Source organism: Mobula birostris, chromosome 27, assembly GCF_030028105.1.
Source record: "Mobula birostris isolate sMobBir1 chromosome 27, sMobBir1.hap1, whole genome shotgun sequence".
In the NCBI taxonomy this organism is placed as follows: domain Eukaryota; kingdom Metazoa; phylum Chordata; class Chondrichthyes; order Myliobatiformes; family Myliobatidae; genus Mobula; species Mobula birostris.
This window is the reverse complement of record NC_092396.1, coordinates 13,314,350-13,341,611: the sequence shown is the minus strand read 5'-3', so window position 1 is coordinate 13,341,611 and position 27,262 is coordinate 13,314,350. Positions and strand designations below refer to the sequence as shown.

Genomic DNA, 27,262 nt, shown 5'->3' with positions numbered 1-27,262 from the left:
GACAATTCTTCCAGCATCTGCAGATTTTCTCTATTGTTTATACTTCTATACTTTTATATTCCATGCCAATTACATTGAAGGCCAACTTTTCATTCATTTTATTAATTATTTGCTGTAATTTCATGTTGTTCTTTTGTGTTTCACTTTCCATGTCAATATTTGATAGTCTCCCTCTATTTAAGTAATAATCTGCTTCTCGATGCTTCCTTGTAAAGTGTTTAACTTCACATTTTCTCACATCATTCTTCACCGTGCACGTCACTGGACAGGTGTGTTTGTATCCTCTTTAGAACTTGCTAACCCACCAATATTTGCATCATTGGTACGTTCACACTCTCTGTCAGAACAGTTTGCATTTTGGTGAGATTGTGCTAATTGAATACATTGCCAGCCCTGAAGAAGATGGTAGAGTTTGTCATCGAAATGCCAGTTATAATCGATACGTATACCCGGCTGGAAGCCCGAGAGGAGTTTATTTGTCACTTATGCCGGGAAAGCATTAGATCCTTTTACACATTGCCAGCTGATATAAAAATGACAGCAAATCCATCAAATCAAAGCGGAGTGAAAATACTTTGATTTTACATAAAGAGTGAAATGGACGGACATGAAGACCTCAGTAAGTACCACATTTATGTTACAATATCACATCGCAACAACCAGTAAAGTGTGCAATCATGTTGGCTGAAGAGGCAATTCGATACAAGTCTCCCAGTAGGCGCTTCCAGCACACGTACAGTACTGTGCAAAAATCCAGGCACCCTAGCTACATATAAAGCCTTAGACTTTTGCACAGTATCATAGCTCTGAATCATAAGTGCCAATAAATTAAATCTAAGCCTTGGTTACCAATATAACAATAACATATCCACAGCTAGGGTGATGAAGACTTTTGCACAGTAGTGTAGTAATTTTATGTATTGCCCTGTACTGCTGCAGCAAAAAAAAAGAGAAAAAAAACATGACAGATGTGAGTGATGATAAACTTGATTCTGATATGGGTCTCTACTGTGGACAGAGAGTGGGAAGAGGGGTATAGAGAGGGGAATAGTGGTTGGGTAAAGGGGAAAGGAGAGGGGACGGAGCAGAAAGCACCAGAGAGACATTCTGTAATGATCAATAAACCCATTCTTTGGCATCAAAAGACCTTGCCTGGTGTCTCAGAGCTGGGTGTGTCTGCACCTGTACCACCCCCCTTCCCTGGCACTCCTTCTCTGCCACCTGACCCACACCCCTCCCCTTGCCATTCCCAACATCTTTTGCTCCTGCCAGATTTACAAACTCACCCTCTGCTCCGCGGTTGACAAATACAGTACTGTGCAAAAGGATTAGGCGCCTTTGCTATATGTATATACTGTATGTGCCAAAGAATTTTGCACAATATTGTAGCTCTGAGTCACAAGTGCTAATAAATTAAATCTAAGCCTTAGTTACTAATATAACAATAATTAATGTTAACTAAAAAAAATTAAATTTAGAATTCTCTTACAGTACTTAAAACTGTAAAATGAGATGGTGTTCCTAAGTGGTCTACTTGCGTGTTACAAATGTATGAGACAACTCAATGATGTTGTAGTACCTTGTTCCGGACACTAGAGGTCAGTCGAGGTGGGAATATGAAGCTGAATTCAGGCTAACACCCACTGCTGAAACTGCAACATTTCTGTTCAGTGGTTTTGAAAACAAAAATTTATTTTTATTTTAGAACAATTTTTTACACTCTCATTTCTTCCCTCCAGCATACTTTTTCCCCAGGTACTGAAGACTTTCTGATATTTCACCCAATCCTCCCTACGAGAAGAGTAAGCAGTCAACGTTTCTGGGTGAGACCCTACATCAGGACTGGAAAAACTGTTCATTCTTCCTATAGATGCTGCCTGGCCTGCTGAGTTCCTTCAGCAGTTTGTGTGTATTTCTTTGATTTCCAGAAGCTGCAGATTTTCTCGTTTGTGATCCAACTCCCCATGAGAATTTCTGTAAGGTGTTTTTGCAAGAATGATCATAAGACCATAAGACATAGGAGCAGAATTAGGCCATCTGGCCCATCGAGTCTGCTCCACCATTCAATCATGGCTAATCCTTTTTTTCTATCTCCTCCTTAACCCCATTTCCTGGCCTTCTCCCTCTAACCTTTGATGCCATGTCCAATTAAGAATCTATTAATCTCTGCCTTAAATACACCCAATGACCCAGCTTCCACAGCTGCCTGTGGCAACAAATTCACAAATTCATCACCCTTTGGCTAAAGAAATTTCACCACATCTCTGTTTTGAAAGGGCGCCCCTCTATCCTGAGGCTGTGCCCTTTTGTCCTAGACCCTCCCACCATGGGAAACATCCTTTCCATATCTACTCTGTCTAGGCCTTTCAACATTTGAAAGGGTTCAATGAGATCCCCCCTCATCCTTCTGAATTCCAGCGAGTACAGACCCAGAGCCATCAAACGTTCCTCGTATGATAACTCTTTCATTCCTGGAATCATCCTTGTGAACCTCTTCTGGACCCTCTCCAATGCTAGCAAATTGTTTGTAAGATGAGGGGCCCATTTTAGAAAATCTCATAATCTGGTAAATGATAATCAGTAAGATAACCAGAGCCACAGAAGAGGGCTGTCAATGTACATTCAACTCCTGTATGCCACAGGCAAGGGACGATTAGGTTCAGATATGATGCCTCTCACAAAGTGGCACAATGCCAACACTCTTCCTTGATGCTTCCCGGAGGAGAGGAGGAAGACAAAAAGAGGACAAAACTGTGTGTGAATATGGAAATGGAGTCAGGGTGAAATTGCATGCAAGAATTAATTTCAATGGCTGGCAAAATTTTTGTTGGGCTCCATACAGTGGATTGATTGCAAACTTCCTAAAGCTCTCAGCTCTGTAGTCAACAAACGAAAATTCCATGGATATGGGAGTATTCTCACATCAGTTATGTATTACTTGGCGGAGCAACAGGGTCGTCATCAGATTCCACTCCATAGAGCCAGATAAAATCACTTCAGTTGTGTAGTTGTCAGCTCTAACAAAGAGTAGATGTGGTAATGGGTAATGGTGGTGGTGGAGTGTGTTGGGGAGATCATTTTGACAAAGACAGCAGTTTTCCTTACACAGAAGAAAGTGATTAAGATAGATAAGATAGAATTTTGCGATTCCTGAGGCACACTGTTTACAAGCAGGGCATTAACACTCTCCGAGTAAGAAGACTATAGGGTTCAAATGGCTGTCTGCAGATCTGAGCTCATTATTGTGTTGGAGGTGCTCTGAATGAGGTGCTAAACTGTCTGACCACTTATGCGGATGTCAAAAAACTGTGTGCCCTCTCGTGTGGGTGTCAAAAAACCACATGCCCTCTCCTGTGGGTGTCAAAAATCACACGCCCTCTCGTGTGGGTGTAAAAAACAGTGTGCCCTCTCGTGTGGGTGTAAAAAACCGTGTGCCCTCTCGTGTTGGTGTGAAAAACTATGTGCCCTCTCGTGTGGGTGTCAGAAGACCGCATGTCCTCTCGTGTGGGTGTAAAAAACCACCTGCCCTCTCGTGTGGGTGTAAAAAACCACATGCCCTCTCGTGTGGGTGTAAAAAACCATGTGCCCTCTCGTGTGGGTGTGAAAAACCATGTGCCCTCTCGTGTGGGTGTCATAAAACCGCCTGCCCTCTCGTGCGGATGTGAAAAAAAACGCATGCCCTCTCATATCAATGTCAAATGTTCCAAAACATATTTAAATTAGAGCCAAGCAAAGATTCATGATACATTTTTATCTAACATTATTGCAAGAGATTCCATTGTCATCATATTAGCTTTTTTGAATCTTGATATAGATGATCTGCTCCTTAAACAGCTGTTGAAATTTAAAGTTGCCTCGAAAAATGTTTGGAATGTCCAGAGATTGTGAGTAATACTGTAAATCCAATTTTTTTTCTCTCCGTTTTATATAACTCCCTCTGTGTCTACATCTGTTTTAGGGAACGTAAAAGGCGGGAAAATAATAGCTTCGTAACATATTGCATAGGAAAAGAAGCCAATGGAAGGTGTTCATCTGTGAGCTGTACTGTGGATAAGATTATGGGAAGTGACAGTAATTGATTCAGTGATGAAGTAATTTGTTGTTGTTATGAAGGTCTGGCAGGATTGGAATTCAGCAAAAATCCTGACAGAAAGCAAAATAAATAACTCTAATGCACAGTCAGGCTCCTGATACTCTCCCTTTCTCTGTCTGCATTGCTTCTTCATGAGTCAGTTTAATAGGTGGCAGTGCACACTGATGTATACTGTCAATTCGTGTTAGGTATCAGGACCTGTTTCCAATAAAAGGCTGTTTATTTATTGAAGAATATGTACATGAGGGTAGTTCACTGTCAAATGTCAGTGCTTACGTTTTGAAGAGAGGTTAGGGATTACTTTACAAATGAATTGACAAGCAAGTATAAAGGTAGATGCCATTCATGCTCCAGTTTAGAGTCACAGCATCAGTGAAGCATCAGAAAAAAAATATATAGAGGTCGTATAGAAAAGAACAGACAAAGCATACTTCAGGGATAAGGCTGTTTGGATTCAATACAGTTTAAAGATCTGCAAGTGTATAAGGGGTTTTATTCTGGCAGCCTCTATCTGTAAAGCTGTAAATTTTGCAGACCCTCGTGGGTAAAAATGAGAAGACAACCTGTCTGCCAACAGTTTAGGAGTCCATGCCAACCCGTAATCCTCTCTCACCGACAAGAATAAGGCCGTAACTGACCGAGGTTCTTTTTATCCACAGCAGTTAGACTTTGCACCCTTAACAGGGATGGGCAGTTAATATACAGCTCCACTTCATTACACCAGGTAAACTATTTCCCCTCCAATTCAAAGTGAGTACTGCTACTGAAGTTTTGCAAATGTAATTGTGATTGAAAGTAAATATTTGATGAGATATTATCATGTTAACTTTTTTTATGATTTTAACTACCGTTTGGAAAGTGTGAGCATGCATTTTGAACAGGACTGTTCTTCCCCTGCTCCTTGACGTGGGATTATTAATGAGAGCCGCGAAATGTAGTCGGCACTAATGATGGTATTAAACCGGAATGCGATGACCTCAGAAGAGCAAGAGGAGGTAACACACACAAAATGCTGGAGGAACTCTGCAGGCCAGGCAGCATCTACAGAAAAGAGTAAACAGTTGATGTTTTGGGCCGAGACCCTTCATCAGGACCGGAAAGGAAGGGGAGAAGTCGGAGAAGGAAGGGCGGGGGAGGGCAAAAAGAAGTACAAGGTGGCAGGTGATAGGCGAAACTGGGCGAGGGGGCGGGGGTGAAGTAAAGCACTGGAAGTTCATTGGAGAAAGAGATAAAGGGCTGTGGAGAAGGCGGAATCTGACAGGAGAGGACAGAAGACCATGGAGGAAAGCAAGGGGGAGGAGCACCAGAGGGAGATGATGGGCGGGAAAGGAGATAAAGTGAGAGAGGAAAACAAAAAAGGGGAATGGTGAGGGAGAGGAGGGGGCAATACCAGAAGTTTGAGAAATGGGCGTTCATGCCATCAGGTTGGAGATAACCCAGACCAATATTATAAATATTGTTTGAATAAGCATTTTTGTTCATTTAAATAATTAATTACGGGTTATATGTAAAAGTACATGAATTGCATATGTCATCATACTACCACTTGATACATTTGCTCTTCGCTTAAAGTAAAAGCTCAATGTTACACCTGTATTTTAGACTTTTCATGTCTTTCTGTGAATTAGTTTAATATTTTGAAGTTCCAAAACACAATGGAAGTATTTTTTTCATGTTTATCTTCTGTATTAAGTTGTAATTTTAGGCTGGGGATTAGAGGGGGTCTAGGAAGAGAGTGGTAATTGGTGAAGAATAAAAAAAAACAAGATGTTAGTCTTTACAGTGAAGAGATTCACTGGGACTTCGATGTGAATGTGGAGAACTGCCTCCTGTTTTACTTTCTCATATTTCAATATCTGTGTTTATTACAGTTACCTTTTGTCTGCTGAACTGGATGCTTGGCTGAGGTCATTGTTCCCAATGAAGTTCCGGATTTCTGAGAAGTACGATTCCTCCTTCTCTTCCAAAAGTGCTGTATTGTCTAACTCGGAGTTGGGGGAAGATGCAGTGGTGCCCAGGTGATTGGAAGAGACCCCAGAATGTTGGCTCACTGCAACAGAAGAGAAGGGGGTGAGGATACCTGGCCACAGGAAGAACAAATAACAATGAGCAAATCTGAACCTCTCATCCGTTATTTAGAAGATAGCCTCCCAAGCAGATTGTTTCATTAAGTGCTCTGCATTTTCACAATTCGTATCAGCTTCGGACACGTGGCAAGTACAGTATACAAAAGTTGGATACAAAGAATTAGTGGTGAGTCTTGCTTCACTGTTTATCATCAAAAGTAATGATGAGATTAAGTCATACAACAGATAGATGCCAAACAATACAAGTCATGATTGGTAATCTCAAGAACTCGTTTCACTTGGCTATAGAGAGAGAAATTGGAGATTTTCCAGTAATTTTTTTCCTAATTGACCTGTTTTTCGGACTTTTTTTAAAAATAGCACATGACTTAGGAGACTAAAGAAACTCTCAATCTTATGCTTAAGAATGGACAGTGGTATGGGGCAGGTTAGATCAGGGGTGACGGGTGGAGATTGAAGGGTAAAGTTTCACTTCCCAACCTGGGTTCACAGATCTCTTGGTTAAGGGGGTCCATGATGTAAAAAAGGCTAGGAACCCCATGGTTGGAGGGAGCAAATGTTTTTTTCTTTTTAAATTTTGCCCGCTGCTTTTGTGTACTGCATGTTTAATGAACTAGAAGCATAAAGACTTGGAAAGATTTTGTACTCCTCTGTGGGTTGTCCTGCCTGGGAAGACCATTTCACTGGGAACAGTTCAATAATGCTGAAAAAAAAATGGAATGTAATCTGATTTACAAAAGCAATTTTCACCGCAGTAATTAAATGAGCAAAACCTTCCTGAGCACAATGGGGCGGTCCGGTAGAGTAGTGGTTAGCACAACGCTTTACAGTATAGGGGACCCGTGTTCAATTCCCACCACTGCCTGTAACATTCTCCCCATGACCACGTGGGTTTGCTCCAGTTTCCTCCCACAGTCCAAAGACATACTGGTTGGTAGGTCAATTGTAACCAGTAAATAAATAAGTGATCAGCAAGTTATTAAGGGAAATAATAATAGCTTGCAGCTCTCAAAGTCCAACCCTGGAAATGGGTTGAAGCTGTATAGGCCAACCCCCTGGATGCAATGGATTGCAGAAGTGTTGATGAACTCCAACTATCCATCGATTTCAGAGGTCATCGATGGCCTTTGCTCTACTGGGAGCCAAGGGTCCAAGAAGAAGAAGAACTTGTATTAAAATGTCTCATAGGAGTTGAGGAAAAGAGGGGAAAGAGATAGTGAAGAAAAATTAGTCCCCGGACAAAATTGAGAGAAATAATACAAAGGGTGACTGGACTTTGTCAACAACGTGACAGCGTCATGGTCACATTTGGTGTTATCACACTTTCATTTCAGGATATTTTAAAAATGAATTTGATTTTGCAAACTGGCTGGAAGTGGCTTACACCAAAGTCTGTGGAATATCAGTCTAGCAGCATAACAGCTGTGCGGCTGTATCCAGGAGCTCTCCTTCCAGCACAGACCCGGAGTCCGGCATACAGTAGAAGAGAGCTACGTCATACCTGGAATGCTCTCGTTCTCGTGTTTCTTGAGGTGGCGATCAAGGTTGGTCTGCTGCCCAAAACAGCGGTTGCACAAGTGACATTTGAATGGCTTTTCTTTGTTGTGGATGTTGCGAACGTGCCTTTGCAGGTTAGAGGAGATGCTGAATGACCTATCACAGTACTTACACCTGGAAGGATAAATGAGCAACATAAATGCAATGACCAAATGTGTATTCTAATCAGACCTCTTCAAACTTTTATGCTCTTGTCAGTTTAATTAAAATATTGGAACCAATAAGCCTCGGAAAAATCATAGGTATTTCATTATTCTTGAAAAGATTAGTTTAAATCCTCTATGAAGGAGGATGCTAAGGGAGCAGCCTAACAGAGATCTCTAAAACAATGAAGAGGTTCAAGAGAATTAAATGTAGACAATAAACACAAGAAATTCTGCAAATGCGGGAAATCCAAAGCAATACACACAAAATGTTGGAGGAACTCAGCAGGTCAGGCAACATGCATGGAAATGAATAAATAGTCGATGTTTTGGGCTGAGACCCTTCTTCAGTACAGAATGCAGCGAATATAGAAATGTAGGTATGATGTTTTCACATGGGAAGTCTAAATTTAATGGGAATAAATATAACATAACATTGATTTCCATAAAGTATTCAACTGAATTGTAAAGTTGGTAAAGTTTTCTCTGTATCCAGACAACTGTTTGAAAGTTGAATGACTACCCCGTTGCATAGTTACTGAAAATGGAGGGAAATGGATCACAAGACGGGACTTGACACTAATAGGGTGAAGTCAACAATCAGAAGTGGAGGCAAGTGAAGCTTATACACAGTTGGTCTACACAGACTGTTTCTCTGCTAGAAATACTATGTAATTAATTAGGCAAAATTTCAAAGAAACAGCCAACAGGTGAATGAGAAGCTAATCACTTTTTGTTATGGTGTTGATTGAGGGACGAATATTAACCAGCATATGCAGTATTGTGCAAAAGCCTTAGGCACATATGTATAGCTAGGGGGCCTAAGACTTGTGCACAGTACGGAATTTGTCCATTTGGAGCAGAGAATGAATTTTGCCGATGTGGCGGGAACACGGGGCATTGGGAATAACAATAGACAATAGACAATAGGTGCAGGAGTAGGCCATTCGGCCTTTCGAGCCAGCACCGCCATTCACTGTGATCATGGCTGATCATCCACAATCAGTATCCAGTTCCTGCCTTATCCCCATAACCTTTGATTCTTTGATAATGAGTGTGGAGAGCCGTGGGAAGGGTGTGGGATTTGTGGCAGAGAAGGAGTGCCAGGGTGGGGCGGGGGGAGGTGGCTTGAGTGCAGACACACCCAGCCCTGAGACACCCGGCAAGGTCATCTGATTCCAAACAATTGGTCTATTGACCATTACAGAATGTCTCCCTGGTGCTTCCTGCTCCCTTCCCTTTTCCCAACCACGATTCCCCTCTCCCTGCCCCCTTCCCACTGTCAGTCCACAATAGATACCCATATCAGAATCAGGTTTATCATCACTCACGTCATGAAATTTGATTTTTCTTTTGCGTACAGTGAAATACATTAAATTACTACAGTACTGTGCAAAAATCTGAGGCACACTAGCTATATTTATGTGCCTAAGACTTTTGCACAGTACTGTAGACTCAAAGTCTAATAATTAATGGCAGTTTGCAATCTCTTAAAGAGTTAAAAGTAGAATTGTCCAATAACCCAAGTTGAAGAAAATGGGCATGTGTAGAGAAAGGATGAGCAACAACAAAAATCAATTGTCATATCATTTGTACTAGATGGTATAGGTCATTGTGCCATGTTATCATTAACTTTCAGTTAAACAAAGGACAGCAAATTTTTTCACAAGTATTGCTTCCTCAGAATGTTTTTTTCTGGTTATGGTAGAATGCTTGAATTTGAGCACAAGTATAATTTCAGACTACTTGTATCACGATGGAATTTGGAGAAACAAGAAACGGACTTTTATTGAATATAATGTGTTTAATTGCACAGCGGTGCCGACGCTTTGCAGTAGTTCAAGTAAGCTAAAAACGTTTTGTTTCATCCCATCTGACAGTTCGGATCATGTGGGTAACAGGGTTAGGACTGGCTGTGAATGGCCTGCTGACGCCTTGCTGCATGTGCTCACAGATGCCCAGTTAGGAGCTCCTGAGGAAATATCATCTCCTTTATTTATCTCAATCTCAGTGAACAGCATTGAGGTGTAAAGCAGATCTTCGGCTGGAGGTGGTGGTGGTTGGGGGGGGGTGGTGGGTGGGAAGCTCGGTACTCCAAAGAGTTAACACATGCTGAACAGAACACACAGCACAGTCTGCGAGCTGTTCCCAGGGGTTTATTGATAGAATTGATATACCCAATTTTACTTTGCTGTACAAACAGCAGATTTCCACTTGCACTGCTAATTGTGCTGGGAAAATTACTGGGCATCAAAAGTTTTAATCAGATGAATCCTTTTATGTTCTGCCTAAAAAATGCCTGCTGCTAATTTAGGACCCTGGTGCAGCATGGGTCAGAGGCAATTGTCAAATGGCGAGAAAGCCTGAGTGTTTTGTTTAATGCACCAGGGACCAGGAGTTACTTCATCTGGGCCGGCTGGTCATCAGCGCAGTGCCCGGATCATTTGCTCTAAAACTGGGGTCTTCGAGCGGTCACTGTTCATCAGACAATCTCCTTGCGCAATCTGATAATCACTGTGCGAGTGAAGTGCTCTGCACCATGAACCATGAAGGGTTTTAAAACAAAGCCTCGGCTCACTATCCAATGTGCTGCATATTTACCTCGAAGTCAACTTGAAAAGTTGCAGGGGAAAATGATCCCAGTCATTTGTTAGGGCAAATTGTTTCTAAATGACCTAATCATACAGAAAGAAAGGGAGAGAGAATGAGAAAAAAAAGCTGACAAAGCTGAAACATCATCCTTAGGGGATTTTCAATCTGTAATAGAGGCGGCAAACAGGGAATGAGAAAGTGACGTCTACAATCAGCAAAGATTTAAACAGCATCAATCTTCCTTTCTTTGCACTTTTAAAATTCCTTAACCTGTCAGTTGCAGTTTCTTAGGATTGATCCAGTAGACTGGGAACAGAAGAAAGGCCCACTGCTCTCTCCTCGAGCATTCTTCCTGAATGACAGAGTTAAGGTTGTGGGAGTTGTTGAGAAGGAGGGAAAGAAAAGTATGATCCACTGTCACTGATTTTGGGACATGAAGACTAGGAAGGACACTACGGAGGTTCTGGCAAGCATGAAGCAGGCACGAGAATTCTTAGAAGCTCTTCTGATAACTCCTTAAACAAACATATAGAAATAGACGCCACCTACGAACCCCTAAGAGCCAAACAAACGTGAGCAAAAGGTCAACTGAAGGGGCAGCCAATCAGGACCGAGGCAAGCAAACATGGGTGTGTGTGTGTGTGTGTGTGTGTGTGGGGGGGGGGGTCTTTATAAACGTGAACACCCCCAGAGAGAAACGTCAACAAATGCGCACTGAGGATGTCACCTGGACTGGTGACGAAACGTCTGCAAGCTAATTGCCAGGCTTGGCGAACACCGCACATCAGAAGAGCAACTATTCATTGTTCAGTAGATCCTTTTGCCACCCAAGAGGTGGGAGTAAGAAGAAAGGCAAGGTGAAGAATGGGTAGTAGATGAGTGGGCTGTTAGATTACAGGCATTTCCCTGTCTGATGATGTTTAAGTTACTCATTCAATGATCTTAATTGATGCAGTCTGGCCAGCCAGCAAATAAGGACAATCTACATTGCCAAGTTCATTTCTTGTTCTGAAAGCAATTTTAACTGCTGTCCCTCTCAGGAGACAGAATAGATTCTGGAAGAAAGGATGTGAGTTCTTTGTGGGTAGACTCTCACATTTGTTATACTTCAACTATCAACTCCAAGGCACCCAAAATGGTAATTTCCCTCATTAATCAGTTCAGTAAGATCTTAGTAAGCTATGGCTAAAGTATGAAAAAATGATCCAAATGGCAGTGTAACTCTAATCATAAGCACATGAGATTTTGCTGATGGTCAAGATCTCGAACAAAACACACAAAGTACTGGAGGAATCCTGAAGGGATTAGTGAGGTCCTAGTGAAGGGTCTCGGCATGAAACATTGACTGTTTATTTTCCTCCCTAGATGCTGCCTGATGTGCTGAGTCCCTCCAGCATTTTGCGTGTGACAATTCCGAACAGTTTTCTTTTTAGTTGCCGTTATCAGATTAGTTTGTCTCGTAGAAGTGGAAATGGAAAGGGCTCCATGACATCAGAGTGGTAAGGCCCTCCATTTTATTGAAGAGGTTTCCATTTGGCAAAGGCTAATTTAAATTACTTCTGAGTTCAGATTTTTTTTTACAAGCAAATAAACAAGAGTTCTTTGCAAAATTTTAAATGAAGTGCAAGTGTGAATTCTGTCTGATCTGTATGACCCCACTGGGTCAATATATCGCACATTCCCTGCAACCTGGGAAATAAACAGGAGCATCTGGTTGGAAAGAAGTAAGGGATAATGCAATTAGATCTTTATATCTTATTCAGACCCACAAGGCAGGGATTTTTTCTTTGCTTTTCTAACAATTTTCCTTTCACTGTTTGACCTGAAGTTATGTTAAAGATGTCAGAGTTCTTGGCACTAATTATCAAACTAACATTACAAGAAATTAAATAGCTACTGTATATTTCTTATATATGCATCATTTATGGAAATAACAAAAATAACAAACTGTGCTTTTATGTTTAAAGACAAAGATAAGACCGAGGACCACAGGACACCTGAGCCATTCATCCCATTGAGTCTGCTTCTCCATTCCATCATGGCTGATTTATTTTCCCTCTCAACCCCATTCCCAGCCTTTTCCCCATAACCTTTGACAGCTTGAGTAATCAAGAACCTATCAACCTCCTCTTTAAATACACTCAAAGACTTGACCTCCACAGCTGTCTGTGGCAATGAATTCCACAGATTCACCACCCTGTGGCTTAAGAAATTCCTCCTCATCTTTGTTCTAAAGGGATGCCCTTGTATTCTGAGGCTGTGCCCTCTGGCCCTAGACTCTCCATGAGCTGTTGTATTCGGCTGTAGTGTAATTTGATGCAGCTAGTTGCAACTAGTGCATTAAGACTATAAGACAATAAGGCAGAGGAGCAGAATTAGACTATTCGGCCCATCGAGTCTGCTCCACTCTAGCTTTATTTTCCAAATGCACATTTAATCGTCAAAACATACAACGAAATGCATCATTTGCATCAACGACATTCTGAATAGGTGCTGAGGGGAAACCTACAGGTGTTGCCACACTTCCAGTGCCAATATAGCATGCTCACAACTTACTAACTCTAACCCATACGTCTTTGGAGAGTGGGGGGAAACTGGAGAAGCTGGAGGAAACATGCGCGGTCACAAGGAGAACGTACAAACTCCTTACAGACAGCACCGGGAATCGAAACTTGATTGCTGGCGCTATAGTAATTATGCTAGATCCTTGTCCTTACAATTAGGTTTATTTCTGACCTCATTCTTGCAACAGCAGCCACAGTCTGGACTGATAGTTCAGTTTGCAGTTGTGGAATTCCAGATGACTGGTAGTCTTCCAGAAGCACGGCCTTTGAGTTGAAATGTTATACTGTTCCTGCTCTGCCATCTTAGAGGGATTTAAATCATTCTTTTGTACAGCTTGAATGCCTAATGCAAGACACTGTATTCCGAGCTATGTTATGGGATGAGATTACTGTGCAGGCAGAAGAAAAGATTCTATGTGATGATTCAAGAATAGGAAAAAGTGAACTGTGAGCTGCTACTCACAGCTACATTGACAGACAACCGCTTGGAGTCATTCAGAAGTGAAATAGATCAAGGCCAACACTTTCTTATTTGGATGAAAAGTAAGACAACAAGGAGCAACAAGCCCAGGGAATCCTGGATACCAATTAGTATGTACGGTAATGTGCAAAAGTCTTAAAGCACACATATATATATAGCTCGGGTGTCTAAGACTTTTACACAGTGCTGTCATAATTCTATGTATTGCACTGTAGTGCTACAGCAAAAAAAAATTCATGACACGTGAGTGATGATAAACCTGATTCTGATATGGGTCTCTATTGTGGACTGAGAGTGGGAAGGGGGCAGGGAGAGGGGAATCATAGTTGGAAAAAGGAGAAGGGAGAGGAAGGGAGTGGGAAGCACCAGAGAGACATTGTGCAATGATCAATAAACCAACTGTTTGGAATAGAATTACCTTGCCTGGTGTCTCAGGGCTGGGTGTGTCTGCACCACTGCTATCCCCTGCCCCGGCACTTCTCCGCCACCTGTCCCACACCCCTCCCGCAGCACTCCACCCTCATTATTCAGAGCATCCTTTGCTCCTGCCAGATTTACAAACCGGCTCTCTGCTCCATGTTGACAAAGGTAGTACTGTGCAGAAGTCTTAGGCACCCTAGCTAAATATACGTGGCTAAGACTTGTGCAAATTACTGTAGAGTCGGATAAAAATGTAGCTACTGCAATATAAAAAAAGGAAGTCAGGGAAGTATTAAAAGAAAGGGACCTACCAGCAAACACATATTTATTCCTCCCCCCACCACTCTGCTCTTTCTGCAGGGATCACTCCCTCCATGATTCCCTTATCCATTCATCCCTCCTCACTAATCTCCCTCCTGGCACATATCCCTGCAAGTGAGAGAACTGCTCCACCTGCCCACTCACCTCCATTCAGGACCCCAAACAGTGCTTCCAGGTGAGGCGACATTACACCTGCAAATCTATTGGGTTACCTATTGTGTCCAGTACTCCCGATGCAGCCTTCTCTATCTTGGTGAAACCTTCTTAAAATGGGCGAACCACTTCATCGAGCACCTCCGCTCCACCTACCGAAAGTGGAATTTCCCGGTGGCCAAGCACTTTAATTCCAATTCCCATTCCTGTTCCCTAATGTCGGTCCATGGCCTCCTTTTCTGCCAAGATGAAGCCACTCTCCGGTTGGAAGAACCATTCCCCACTCTGGCTCTCACCTCTCCTCACCTGCCTATTACTTCCCCTTGGTGCCCCTCCTTCTTCCCTTTCTCCAATGGTCCACTCTCCTTTCCAATCAAATTCCTTCTTCTCCAGCCCTTTACCTTTCTCACCCAGCTGGCTTCACCTATCATCTTCTAGCTTGTTCTCCTTCCCCACCCTCATCCTTTTACTCTGGTGTAGACCCCTTCTTCTCCAGACCTAAAGAAGGGTCTCAGCCCAAAACATCAACTGTTTGTTCATGTTCACAGATGCTGCCTCACTTTCTGAATTCCTCCAGCATTTTCTGTATGTTAGGAAGTGGAAGAGGAGACAAAGATAGCACAGGCAGAGAAAATTAAGGAAAATGCCAATGCATTTAATAAGTATATTAATGTAAGAAGATAGACAGAGAACTGGTAGGGCTATTAGAAACCAAGGGGTAATCCATGCCTGAAAATGTCGTCAAGGTCTAAATCAGGGGTTCCCAACCTGAGGTTCATGAACCCCTTGGTTAATGATATTGGTCTATGGCATATTAAAGTTTGGGAACCCCTGGTCTAAATGAACATTTCTCACGTCTACGCTGCTTGCAGAAGTGGTGCCTAATGATTGAAGAACAAATGTGTTACTTTATTGAAAAACGGTAGCAGGGATGACCAAGTTAATTACAGGCTAGTGAGTCTACCATCAATAATATGGAACCCATTGGGGGAAAAAAAAAACATTCTGAGGGACAGGATCAAACTGCACTTGAAGTGGCAGAGATTGATCAGGGAACGTTAACATGGGTTTATTGAGGAGCTATCCTGTCTGGCTCGTTTGATAAATATTTTGAGGGTGTTAATAAGTGATGGGGGCAGGTACTTTCATAACATTTAAGAAGTAGTTGAATGAACACTGGAAATGTCAAGGGATAGAAGGCCAAGGACGATGCTGGAAATTGGATTAGTATAGGTAAGTTCTTGATGGCCTGCATGGACACTGTAGGCCCCAGGCCTGCTTTCACTTTGATCCAGAATGTGCTTAAAGCCTCCTTGAATAAAAGCAACATCCCTTTTGACTCCTGGGAATCACTTGCCCTTGACCACTAAAAGAGATGAAGGTACATTTGGGGTAGTATTGAAAACCATGTGCTGGAAGCATGTAGAGGCCCCAAATAAGCATCGGAAGTAGTGCACCAAATCACAAACTACCAACTACCTGACCCACCTGTGTCATACATTGGGCTTATTAGACATCTTAGAACCCCAAAAACCTACAGAGTGGATATTGCGTCATCCTCAATCCTGAAGGGCTGCCTAAGATCATAAGATACACCAGAATTTGGTCTCTCGGTCCACCAAGTCTCCTCTGGCATTCCATCATGGCTGATTTAGTATCCTTCTCAACTCCATTCTCCTGAATTTTCCCTGTAACCATTGACACCCTGATTAATCAAGAAGCTATCTACCTCTGCTTTAATTATATCCAATGACTTGTTCTGCACAGCTGTCTGTGGCAATGAATTCCACAGATTCACCACCCTCTGGCTAAAGACATTTTTCCTCATCTCTGTTCTAAATAGATGTCCCTCTACTCTGAGGCTGTGTCCTCTGGTCCTAGACTCCCTCATTGTAGGAAACATCCTCTCCACGTCCACTCTATCTAGGCCTTTCAACATTTGAAAGGTTTAAATGAGAACCACCCCCCCCCCCCAATTCTGCTAAACTCCAACAAGTTCAGGCCCAGAGCCATCAAACGCTCCTCATGTTAACCCTTTCATACCTGGGAACATTCTTGTGAAACTCCTCTGAACCCTCTCCAATGCCAGCACATCTTTTCTTAGATAAAGGGCCCAATACTGTTCACATTACTTAAGGTGCAGCCTGATCAATGTTTTATAAAGCCTCAGCATTACCTCCTTGCTTTTGTATTCTAGTCCTCTTGAAATGAATGCTAACATTGCATTTGCCTTCCTTACCACCAACTCAACCTGTAAATTAATCTTCAGGGTGTCCTACACAAGAACTCCCAAATCCTTTTGCACCTCTGATTTTTGAATTTTCTCTATTTAGAAAATAGTTCATGCCTTTATTTCTTCTGCCAATGTGCATGACCATGCACTTTCCTACCCTATATTCCATCTGACACTCCTTTGCCCATTCCCCATCCTGCCTCAATTCTACTGCAGACTCACTGTTTCCTCAACACTACCTACCCTTCCACCTACCTTTGTATCATCTGCAAACTTGGCCACAAAGCCATGAATTCCTTCATCCTAATCATTGGTGTGGAAAGTGAAAAGAATCAGTCCCAACACCCACCCCCTACAGCACACATCTAATCACCAACAGCCAACCAGACTAGGCCCCTTTACTCCCACTCTTTGCCTCCTTCTGGTCGGCCAATCTTCTATCCATACTAGCATCTTTCCTGAAATACCTTTGGCTCTTGTCTTGTTAAGCAGCCTCATGTGTGGCACCTTGTCCAAGGCCTTCTGTAAATCCCAAAAACCAATATCTACCGACTCTCCTTTGTCTATCCTTCCTGTTATTTCTTCAAAAAAAAAATCCAACAGATTTGTCAGGCAAGATTTCCCCTCAAGGAAACTATGGTGACTTTGCCCTATTTTATCATGTGCCTCCAAGTACTTGAAAAAACTTTTTATATCCTCTGTTATAATAATGGTTGGCTTACCTTCATATCCCATCTTTTATCTCTTTATGGCTTTTTAGTTTTCTTCTGTTGGTTTATAAAAGCTTCCCAATTCTCTACCTTCCTACTAATTTTTGCTATATTATATGCCCTCTCTTTTGGTTTCCTATTGTCTTTGACTTCCCTTGTCAGCTACAGTTGCCTCATCCTCCCTTTAGAATACTTCTTCACCTTTGGGATGCATCTTTCCTGCACCTTTTGAATTTTTCCTAGAAACACCGGCCATTGCTGTGCTTCTGTCATTCCTGCTAGTGTCCCCTTCCAAATAACTTTGGCTAGTTTCTCTCTCATGTCTCTGTAGTTCACTTTACTCCACTGTAATGCTGATATATCCAATTTTAATGTCTCCTTCTCAAACTGCAGGGTGAATTCTATCATATTATGATCACTGTCTCCTAAGGGTTCCTTTACCTTAAACTCACTAATCAGATCTGGATTATTACATGATAATTTAAGGAGGAGACTATTCATATACAACAGGAAGATCTCCTAGTGTCCTGCCCAATGTTTACCCATAATCTAACCTTTCTAAATAGATTATCTGATGACTTTCACCTTGCTGTTTGCAATGACATTAATGTTGAAAAAAATAACTACAGTGTTACGTTTATAATTATAGACTACAGTCTAAAAGCTGCTTTACTGACAAGCCAAAGTACTTTTAAATACAATTTCTGTCCTGATGGATACTGAAGCATCTTAAGGGTTTCGAATCCCAGCAGAACGTTTACAGAATGTAAAATCAATTTAATGACTTCAAATATTTAACTTATACATCGAAAAGAACACTTCCTTGCTTATTGTTAATCTTACAGTTGTATAATTTCTTGAGCCGACTTTCAAACTTCTTAGTCCTTTCCCATCATTACCAGTAACAGCATACAGATCGTTTCCAAATCAGATCTATTGGACAGCAGCACAGATTCTATCTTTCTCTAATCCTGAAGTTTATAGCAATATCAAAAGTTTAATTACCAAACTCACCACTGGACAAAGATGAGCAGAATGGCTCATTTTCATTCTAAGTAATGAATTTATTTACGCAACCATTACAGAATGCCCACTTACACGCTTTAAGTTAATTCTTCATGGCTTTACTTGAGGCTGTGATTTGTTAACTTCAAATTAAGCTAAACCCAAGCCTCTCCATTTAAAAACCTTGTCCTTGTGCTAATCTACAAAGAAATAGTCTAACAAGGTAAATCTGGGTAAATGTGGTTGCCTACAACTCCTGAGGGTAATTTTAATTGTTTGCAAATTTCTTGCTGAAGTTCAGCAAAGATCAAGATGAAATGCCTAACTTCCTTTACTTTGTAACAGAGATCTTCCTAGGAGACAGATACAGTATCTTGAAGTGTACTTCTCCCCATGAGCTGACAGTAATTTCTGAATTTGCTGCATTGGGCCAGATTGAGCTACGGTGGACAGTAGTTTTGTAGGGAACTCTCTGACGTTTGGCACATTTCTCCCTTCTGGATTTTTACGCTGCAAAGCGGAACTTGCAAATGCGTTGGGAGCTTCAACTTTCCTGTTCTGCCACTGGAATAACACAAAATTTACACCATACCTAGCTGAGGGAGTGGAAGCATTTTCGTCAAAACCCTTCAGTTCTACACCAAGAACGGCTGGTGTACAAGGGTGACTCCATTAGCTTAAATTGAGTTACTGATTCACCAAAATGTAGTTTAAATGATTTTTTTTGGCTATTCATTTTCTTTCATTTTATTCTAAAATTACTTAACAGTAGATTCATGCATTTCAAGTTAACTCAACTTTATTCGCCATATACATGTATTAGGAAGCTGCTGTGCTGTGTTGGGGCGACGTAGAACATAGAATAGTACAGCACAGTACAGGCCCTTCGGCCTACATTGTTGTGCCGACCCTCAAACCCTGTCTCCCATATAACCCCCCACCTTAAATTCCTCCATATACCTGTCTGGTAGTCTCTTAAACTTCACTAGTGTATCTGCCTCCACCACTGACTCAGACACATGCAACAAAGACAATAACATTCAATGATTATCAAAAATAAAGAACTATATAAAATTAAGTTAAAGGTTAAAATGCATTTATAGAATAAAATATGTATAAATACATAAATACCAGCATTTATTTATAACTTAAAGAGCATTATAATATTTATTTTAAAGTGTTTACAGTGCAGTGACTGAGTTAACAGATAAAGGGGGTTGGGGGACTAACTAGAATGGTTGATCGGATTAGCTGCCTAGGGGAAGAGACTTTAAGTCAGTGTGAAATTTTTGTTTTGGTTTAATTAATAAACATTTAATAATTATGTTTTGATTTTAATTATTTGCATACTCACAGGATCCACACAGATCAAATATGAGCAGTGGGTTGGATTGAGGACATAGTCTGTATCTTTTCAAGCTAAGAATTAGGAAGAGGTTCAGATGGTACTGCTTTATAGGAGGCTGTGCTCAATTGTTCTTAGGCAGGGGCTCCCAACCTGGGGTTTGTTGGTTAGTAGGAAGGGTCCATGGCATAAGAAGGTTGGGAACCCCTGTTCGAAGGCAAAGGAGTTTTTGATACCTACCTATAAGGCTGCTCCCCTGTGTGCGTTCTGAGGTGCCGAGTAAGATTTGCTGACCTTGGAAAGATCTTCCCACAGTACCTGGAGAGGGAAATTACAATTAAAACTGGACAAGCATTCCTAGAAATGTCCATTGTAATTTATGAGACACAAATACACCTGTGGTTGATTTACTTCCACTGAGGGATACACGGATACACCTGTGATGCTATGAACCAAGTAATTGCCTTAAGGTGGTTAATATTCATGACTGGAGACAGGGTGAATGGGGACAATTACATTTCTTTAACCTGGCAGAAGACTGACTACGAGTTTCATTTTAGTGAGATTTTAGTAACTTCAGTTTCAAGAGGCTTTCACTGTCCACAGTTTGTGGTGACTGTCAAAGGCTCTAACCTTTTCGTTGCCTAGTAAAAGGGAAATGTGGCTCATCCAAGAGTGGACCTCAGCCAAGCAATTTGACTACATGATCTAAGAAACTCTTAGATAGGGACATAGATGACAGAAAAATGGAGGGCTATGTAGGAGGGAAGGGTTAGATTGATCCTCAAGAAGGTTAAAAGGTTGGCACATTGTGGGCTGAAGGGTCTGTACTGTGTTGTAGTGTTCTATGTACAATGATGGCAATGGAATCGTTGAAATGTTGAGGAATTGGAGCTGAGTGCTCTTGGCGAACAAGAGAACTTGGCCCTATGCTGTACGTCATGTCAATGAGCTACAACATGAGCCACCTTTTCAGGAGAATCTAATCATACTCGGAGTTTGATAGGCATCTGAGGTAATAACCTGCAAAATTATTAATCTCACCGTTTAGGTCAGTTTTAATATATCACAAACAACAGAGACCCGAAACGATCTTTGTGACCACTAGTCACAGGCCTCCAGCTGGAATACATCCTATCAACCTTAAGCTCTGTCTTCAATGGGTAAACAGATTTTGAATCCAAACAGTTAATTCAGTCTGGATGCCCTGCTTCTTAATCTTCTGGATATACCTCCCATGAGGGACTTCATCAAACAGTTTACTAAAATCCCTATAAACAACGTGAACAGCTCTACCTTCAGCAATCACCTTCATCATCTGCTTGAAAAAATCAATCAAGTTCATAAAACACATCTTGCCCCGACAAAGCCATGCTAACTGCCCTTAATTAGGCCATGGTTTTCCAATTCCTCTCAAATCCTATCCTAAGGAAGTTGCAGTGCAACTCACAAACATGTGGATTTGTTGAGGGGAACGACAGGTTCATTTAGGGGCAAGTTGGCCAAGGGCATGAAGGAGAAATGCTATGTTGACAGGATGCAATGGTATAGTATGGGTGGACACACATGTGCAATATGCACATCAGCGTGGAATAGGTGAGCCAGATGCACTGTCTTCATAATTCGATGCAATGTGCAGATTGGGATGTTAATTGGTCATTATAAAATTGCCCCCATGTGCAGGCAAGAGGGGGAAATGGATGGGAATATGGGCAGCATAAAATAGGATGTGTTATTAGATTCTTAATCCTGATTGTGGACTTGCTGTTCAAAATGGCTTGCATCCACGCTGAGTGATCCTGTACAAAACCTGATGTCGCGGATGATTGCTGCAGGGTGTGGCTAGGAACTCTGCCATTTCTACTGGGGCAGCCATCTACAAGTTGAAGTTCTGGTATCTGGATGCCTCTAACCTGCATGTGTAACGCTCCTTTCCTTTGCGGAGAATAGCATCAGACAGCGTGGATGGGGGCGATCGGAAGTTGAAGCCATGGTGGGGAGAAGGCTGTAGAGCACCCATGGTGTCCATTTTCAATGTACCAAAACTCTCCAGCTTCTCTGTCATAGTTTCCATAGCAGCCATCTGTAAAAGATCATGACATAATTTCCAGGCTTCCAAGGAGGGCAAAGGAAAGAACAATTTAGGGCTATCCTTAACAGGTATACCAACATAAAGAGGAAAAGGCCATTCATTTCCTCAAACCACTTGATCTACTGCATTCAAGGATGACGTGCAGATTGGTCCCATTTACCCACTTCTCTTCATATTGTTCAATACCCTTTGGGAACAAAGGTCTATCAAGTACAGTGTTAACATTTCTGGTTGAGCTTCCCTAATAGGGCATTTCGGTCAAAATTATGCACATCTCAAATACAGACTGTGTGAAAGTTTTGTTCCCAAATACTTTAGTTCTAATTTGAAGATAGTAACTTCTTATTCTAGGTTCACTTCCTGAAGGAGATTGATATTTAGATCTAGACAATTGATACTGTTGATGGTGGTGTCTGAAAAGAGGATGCTGTCTAAGTTGCCTGCCATCTTGGACAATGTCTCCCGTCCACTACATAATGTACTGGTTGGGCACAGGAGTACATTCAGCCAGAGACTCATTCCACCGAGACGCAACACAGAGCATCATAGGAGGTCATTCCTGCCTGTAGCCATCAAACTTTACAACTCCTCCCTTGGAGGGTCAGACACCCTGAGCCAATAGGCTGGTCCTGGACTTATTTCCCGGCATAATTTACATATTACCATTTAACTCTTTATGGTTTTATTACTATTTAATTATTTATGGTGCAACTGTAACGAAAATCAATTTCCCCCCGGACCCATATATGATAATAACCCGATGTCCGCGTTATATTCTTCTAGGTGACCCCTTGTGCCAGCAGCCCACCTCATAAACCAGGTTTAATTTCGCACTGGATTGCCACTCTCAGCAGCATCAACTGAAGCATGGAAGATTGTCTTCGCCCCCCCCTTGCTTCATGCCTACCTAGAATCAGATGGCGGCCTACACTGATTAAACATCAGAATTAAATAAGGCCGCCTTGATTCGGTCGTAAATCTTCAGTATGGATCTCTCCCTAGAATCAGGTTGACTCATTGGATCAGAGTCAAAATCTCTCAGCTCTTAGTGTTCTGTCTGCTGTGCATACAGAGCTTCACAGCCCCCACAGCTTAAACCCAAGTGTCCTTAGGTAGTGAGTGTCAGGAGATTGTTCAATTATCCCTAAATACCCACTGATCAATGTTGTGAAACAAGAATTGACTTCCCATTCTTTAAACCAGAGACGTAAAGCATTTAGCCAGCTCTATCCTATCTGATATACAGAACAGTACAAAGAAAATACCTATGTATATTTATACAATCTATTGAATACATACATGTCAGATTGCGATTAAGAGTCATGGGAATCTCCTGGTTAAAAAGTCTTTATTCACGAAACATCATGCAGAAAATAAATACTGGTTTAGTTGTTTAAGGAGTGTTTGCAAACAAAAATGAAGATAAAGGAAGGAATAAACAAAACTCACAAAAAAGGGTTCAGAAAATAAGGAATGACTAAGAAAGTTGAAAATATGTGACTAGAAATGACTGCAGTAATGGATTAATTTTTAACCTGCTCACATGACATGCATGTCGGCCTTGGCTCAGGAGCACTCTCAGCTCTCAGTCAGAAGGCTATGGGTTTAAACCCTACTTCAGGCGTCGAGCACATAATTTGGCACGACACTCTAATGCTGTTTCCGAGGTGCCGTCTTTCAGCAAAGACTTTAAACCATATGCCTATTCAAGTGGATGTAAACATTCCCACAGCACTATTCAAAGTAACAAAATTCTCCTGGTACCCGGGCCAACTTTTATCCCACACAGTTATTTATTTATATCTGTAGAACTCACTGTGGCAAATTGGCTGCTGCATTGCTTACATAATGACAGTAATCATACTTGAAAAAGAAATTTAATTAATTGACATTCTTGAGACAACTGAGGAGGTGAAGGATTCAGTATCACTGCACGTCTTGTTTTGATGCCTACATTAAAAAGCTAAGCAGGCGAGAAATCACTGGGCCACAGGAACTTCCAGAACGGCATGTTGCTCTGCTAGTGCCAGGATGTCACTGGACAAGTTGCGAAACATTCTGGAGGGTAGGGCAAACAGCTAGAGGCAGTGGCTCATTTTGATTCCACTGACAGGTTAAAAAAAAGTATTGTGTTCCTGCGGCTTTGTTTTAAGGAGTTAGGAAAAACATTAAGAAGTAGAACTTCAAAGTTAGTACCCTCTAAATTACTCTCCCTGCCGTGTACCAGTCGCTGTTAACATAAAAGGACAGTGCCAGTGAATATGTGGGAAGGCTGTACTCACACCGTACAGACGCAAAGCACTCCTGTAGGGCTGGGACCAACATCCTTGTGGCTAAGTTTGCTCGTGTTGCCGGAGTACTTGAACAAGTCTGACAAGGCGTGGCAAACTGAGAAAATATTCTGAAGTGGTTTTGGAAGGTAGAAGGAAAAAATATTAAAGGGAGGCAAAAAGTTAGAAGAAGAATTAAAATGCCTCTGGTCCTACTTAATGGAATATGATTAAATGCAATTAGTACAATGAACAAGCAGTTGCATTAAAGGTATAACTGAAGGACATTTATAGCATAGTCAGAGTCTAGAACTCACGGTATGGAAAGGTGCTGGAAGCAGGAATCTCACCACTTTTAATTGATGCTTAAACATGTCATTGAAAAGGTGTAAACTGGAGGGCTACAACTTCATGCTGAAACTGGGATTAAGTATTTCTTTTCTGTCTGGCACATACACGAAGGGCTGAATGGCTTCCTTGGCAATGTAAATTTTCTACAAGTCCAGAATACCAGTGTTTACTGCATTTCTAGAAGTAATTATTTTGCAAAGTACTTCAAGATGCTTGATTAATTTGATAAGATGCTGTTTTACCACTTCCACTTATATGAACATGGGAATCAAAATAAGCCACGTAGACATGTTCACAGTGAAAGAACTTCAATATTTTTAACCCCAATTTCCAGTCTTTCTCATATTGTTTGCAATGTAAAAATAGATAGCAGTCTGCACTTTAAACGCATTTGCTTGAACTGCCTGAAGAACTAACCCAGAGCTATATCCTTAATACTGTTCATTAGTCTTGCTGGTCCTGACCACTACTTGAAGTCACATTCCTTCAAGGCCCAGAAAACACAAAGAATTTTGTTTTCCATGCAGTTAAAAGGGGTTGCAGCCTCTGTGCTACATGCCAAGAACCACTTTGGTTTTGGGGCAGGTTCAGAATTCAGTTGTGCCTCTGAAGCAACTGACTAACTGTTGCACACTTCCCCCTGTGCGTTCCATAATACATGATGCAAGATTTGGTGTTCTGGACTAGGGCTGGGTCCTGGTTTTTGTGAGAGACGAAAGAGGGCTGGGGGCTATTTGCCCAACTGGAGCCGAGGGCTGTTGAGGTGGTAAATTACCAAGAGGTTGGGTGGTGGGAAAGTTTGATATAATTGGTAGAAGAACTAAAGGAGAGATGAGGTTGATTCTTGAACTCTGAGGGTGATGGGGGCTTGGAACTTACTACCTGTAAAGGAGGTTGAGGGAGAAACCCTCGGCATAATGAAACAGTACTTGGATGTGCACTTGAATAGGATGACCACAAGCCTGCTGCTGGCAGTGGGGAAGAGGCTAGCGAACACTCTATCGACTATGATATACATGAGGAGCCGAATAGTGTTTTAAGTTTTCTAAAAAAAAAATTTCTTATAAGCAAGTTGACTGATACCAGAGACTAATTGAAGGAATGCAAGGAGACACGGCCTTCAAATCAGAGCCAGATAATTGAAGAGAGAAATGGGGAAACTCTTATTTTTTTGAAAGGAAGACAGAAGATACAAACCCTTACCCATAAAAAAGCAATTTATAGTATTTTAATTAACTTGAAATCTAATGTTGGCAGATTTTATTAGCTGTGTCATAACTAATGGATCCAAGGCAACTTCATGGAAATTGCCCAATCCAGTCCATTCTGGATATCTTTAAAAAGAAAATGAAAAAACACCCATTTGATCAATACATTATACACACAGTGCATACTTTATTAGGTACATCTGTACACCTGCTCACTAATGCAAGTATCTAATCAGGAAACCATTAGGCAGCATGGAGACATGGTCAAGAGGTTCAATTGTTGTTCAGACCAAACTTCCGAATGGGGGAAGAAATGTGATCCAAGTGATTTTGACTGCGAAATAATTGAGAGTACCAGATGGGGTGGTTTGAGTATCTCACAAGCTGATCTCCTGGGATTTTCACACACAAATGTCTTTAGAGTTTACAGAGAATGGTGAGAAAAACAAAAAAAGACATCTAGTGAGTGGCACTTTTGTGGGCAAAGATGCCTTGTTAATGAGAGATGTCAGAGGACAATGACCAAACTAGTTAAAGCTGACAGGATGGTGATAGTAACTCAAATAAACATGTGTTGAAACAGTGATGTGTAGAAGAGCATCCTTGAATGCACAACATGTCGAATCTTGAAGTGGATGGGCTATAACAGTAGAAGACCACAAACCTGCATGCCCTAACTAATGAAGAATCTATCAATCTCAGTGACCACTTTGAGTACTCAGGCCCATTGAGTCTGCTCTGCCATTTCAGGAGGTACCCAATAAAGCGCCCACTGATAATAATTTCTGATCCTGTGAATCAGGTTCTGTTTTGAAGTGCAGCATCTTGTGAGATGAATGAGCAATTAATTGTTGCTGGGACTGGGTGGGCGGTAAATGTTAACAGGTCAATTTCTCTGCTGTTATCTGAAACAGACCGTGGGTTTTACGATAGATCTTAAGTACATTATCTTCATATTTAGGTGAGGCTGCCACCAAGGCCAAATTAACTTATAGATTCAGGAGTATGATCTCTTTCTGATTTTAAGACCATAAGTCCATAAGATATAGGAGCAGAATTAGGTCATTTGGCCCATTGAGTCTGCTCTGCCATTTCATCATGGCTGATCCATTTCTCTCTCAGCCCCAATCTCCTGCCTTCTCCCCGTATCTTTTCATGCCCTGACTAATCAAGAATCTATCAACCTCTGCCTTAAACAGTGACTTGTTCTCCACAGCTGCCATGTCAATGAATTCCACAGATTCACCACTCTCTAGCTAAAGGAATCCCTCCTCATCTCTGTTCTAAAAGATTTAGAGGCTGTGTCCTCAGGTCTTAGACTCCCACACCATAGGAAACATCCTTTCCATATCCACTCTATTGAGGCCTTTCAACATTTGTTGGGTTTCCGTGAGGTTTTCACCCTTCCCATCCCAGTTGAGTTGATGTAAATTACCCCTTCCCCACTGGAAAGTAGCCTGATTTCTTCCTACACAAGGTGATTAAATGAGTGGCAAGAGTATGAAACAAATATCTTCGAGGCTCTGATGACTGGCACTTAAAGGAACACACTGCCCCTCTTTAAGAAACTGTTTCACTCAGATTACACACTTCGTTTGTTGACAGTCTTAGGCTGGCACAGACAAATCCATCATCAA

At 41.6% G+C, this 27,262-nt stretch overlaps 1 protein-coding gene across 2 annotated transcripts in view; it reads right to left on the bottom strand.

Moving 5' to 3' along the window:
* Window positions 1-27,262, bottom strand: part of prdm16 (PR domain containing 16) — a 751,999-nt gene that overhangs the window by 31,004 nt on the left and 693,733 nt on the right. For both annotated transcript variants that reach the window (XM_072245465.1, XM_072245466.1), the window contains exons 12-15: window positions 21,618-21,787; window positions 19,945-20,022; window positions 7,682-7,851; window positions 5,969-6,143 (exon numbers count right to left, since the gene is read on the bottom strand). In XM_072245465.1, coding sequence (XP_072101566.1) covers window positions 5,969-6,143; window positions 7,682-7,851; window positions 19,945-20,022; window positions 21,618-21,787 — 593 coding nt within the window. The remainder of the gene's footprint in view (window positions 1-5,968; window positions 6,144-7,681; window positions 7,852-19,944; window positions 20,023-21,617; window positions 21,788-27,262) is intronic.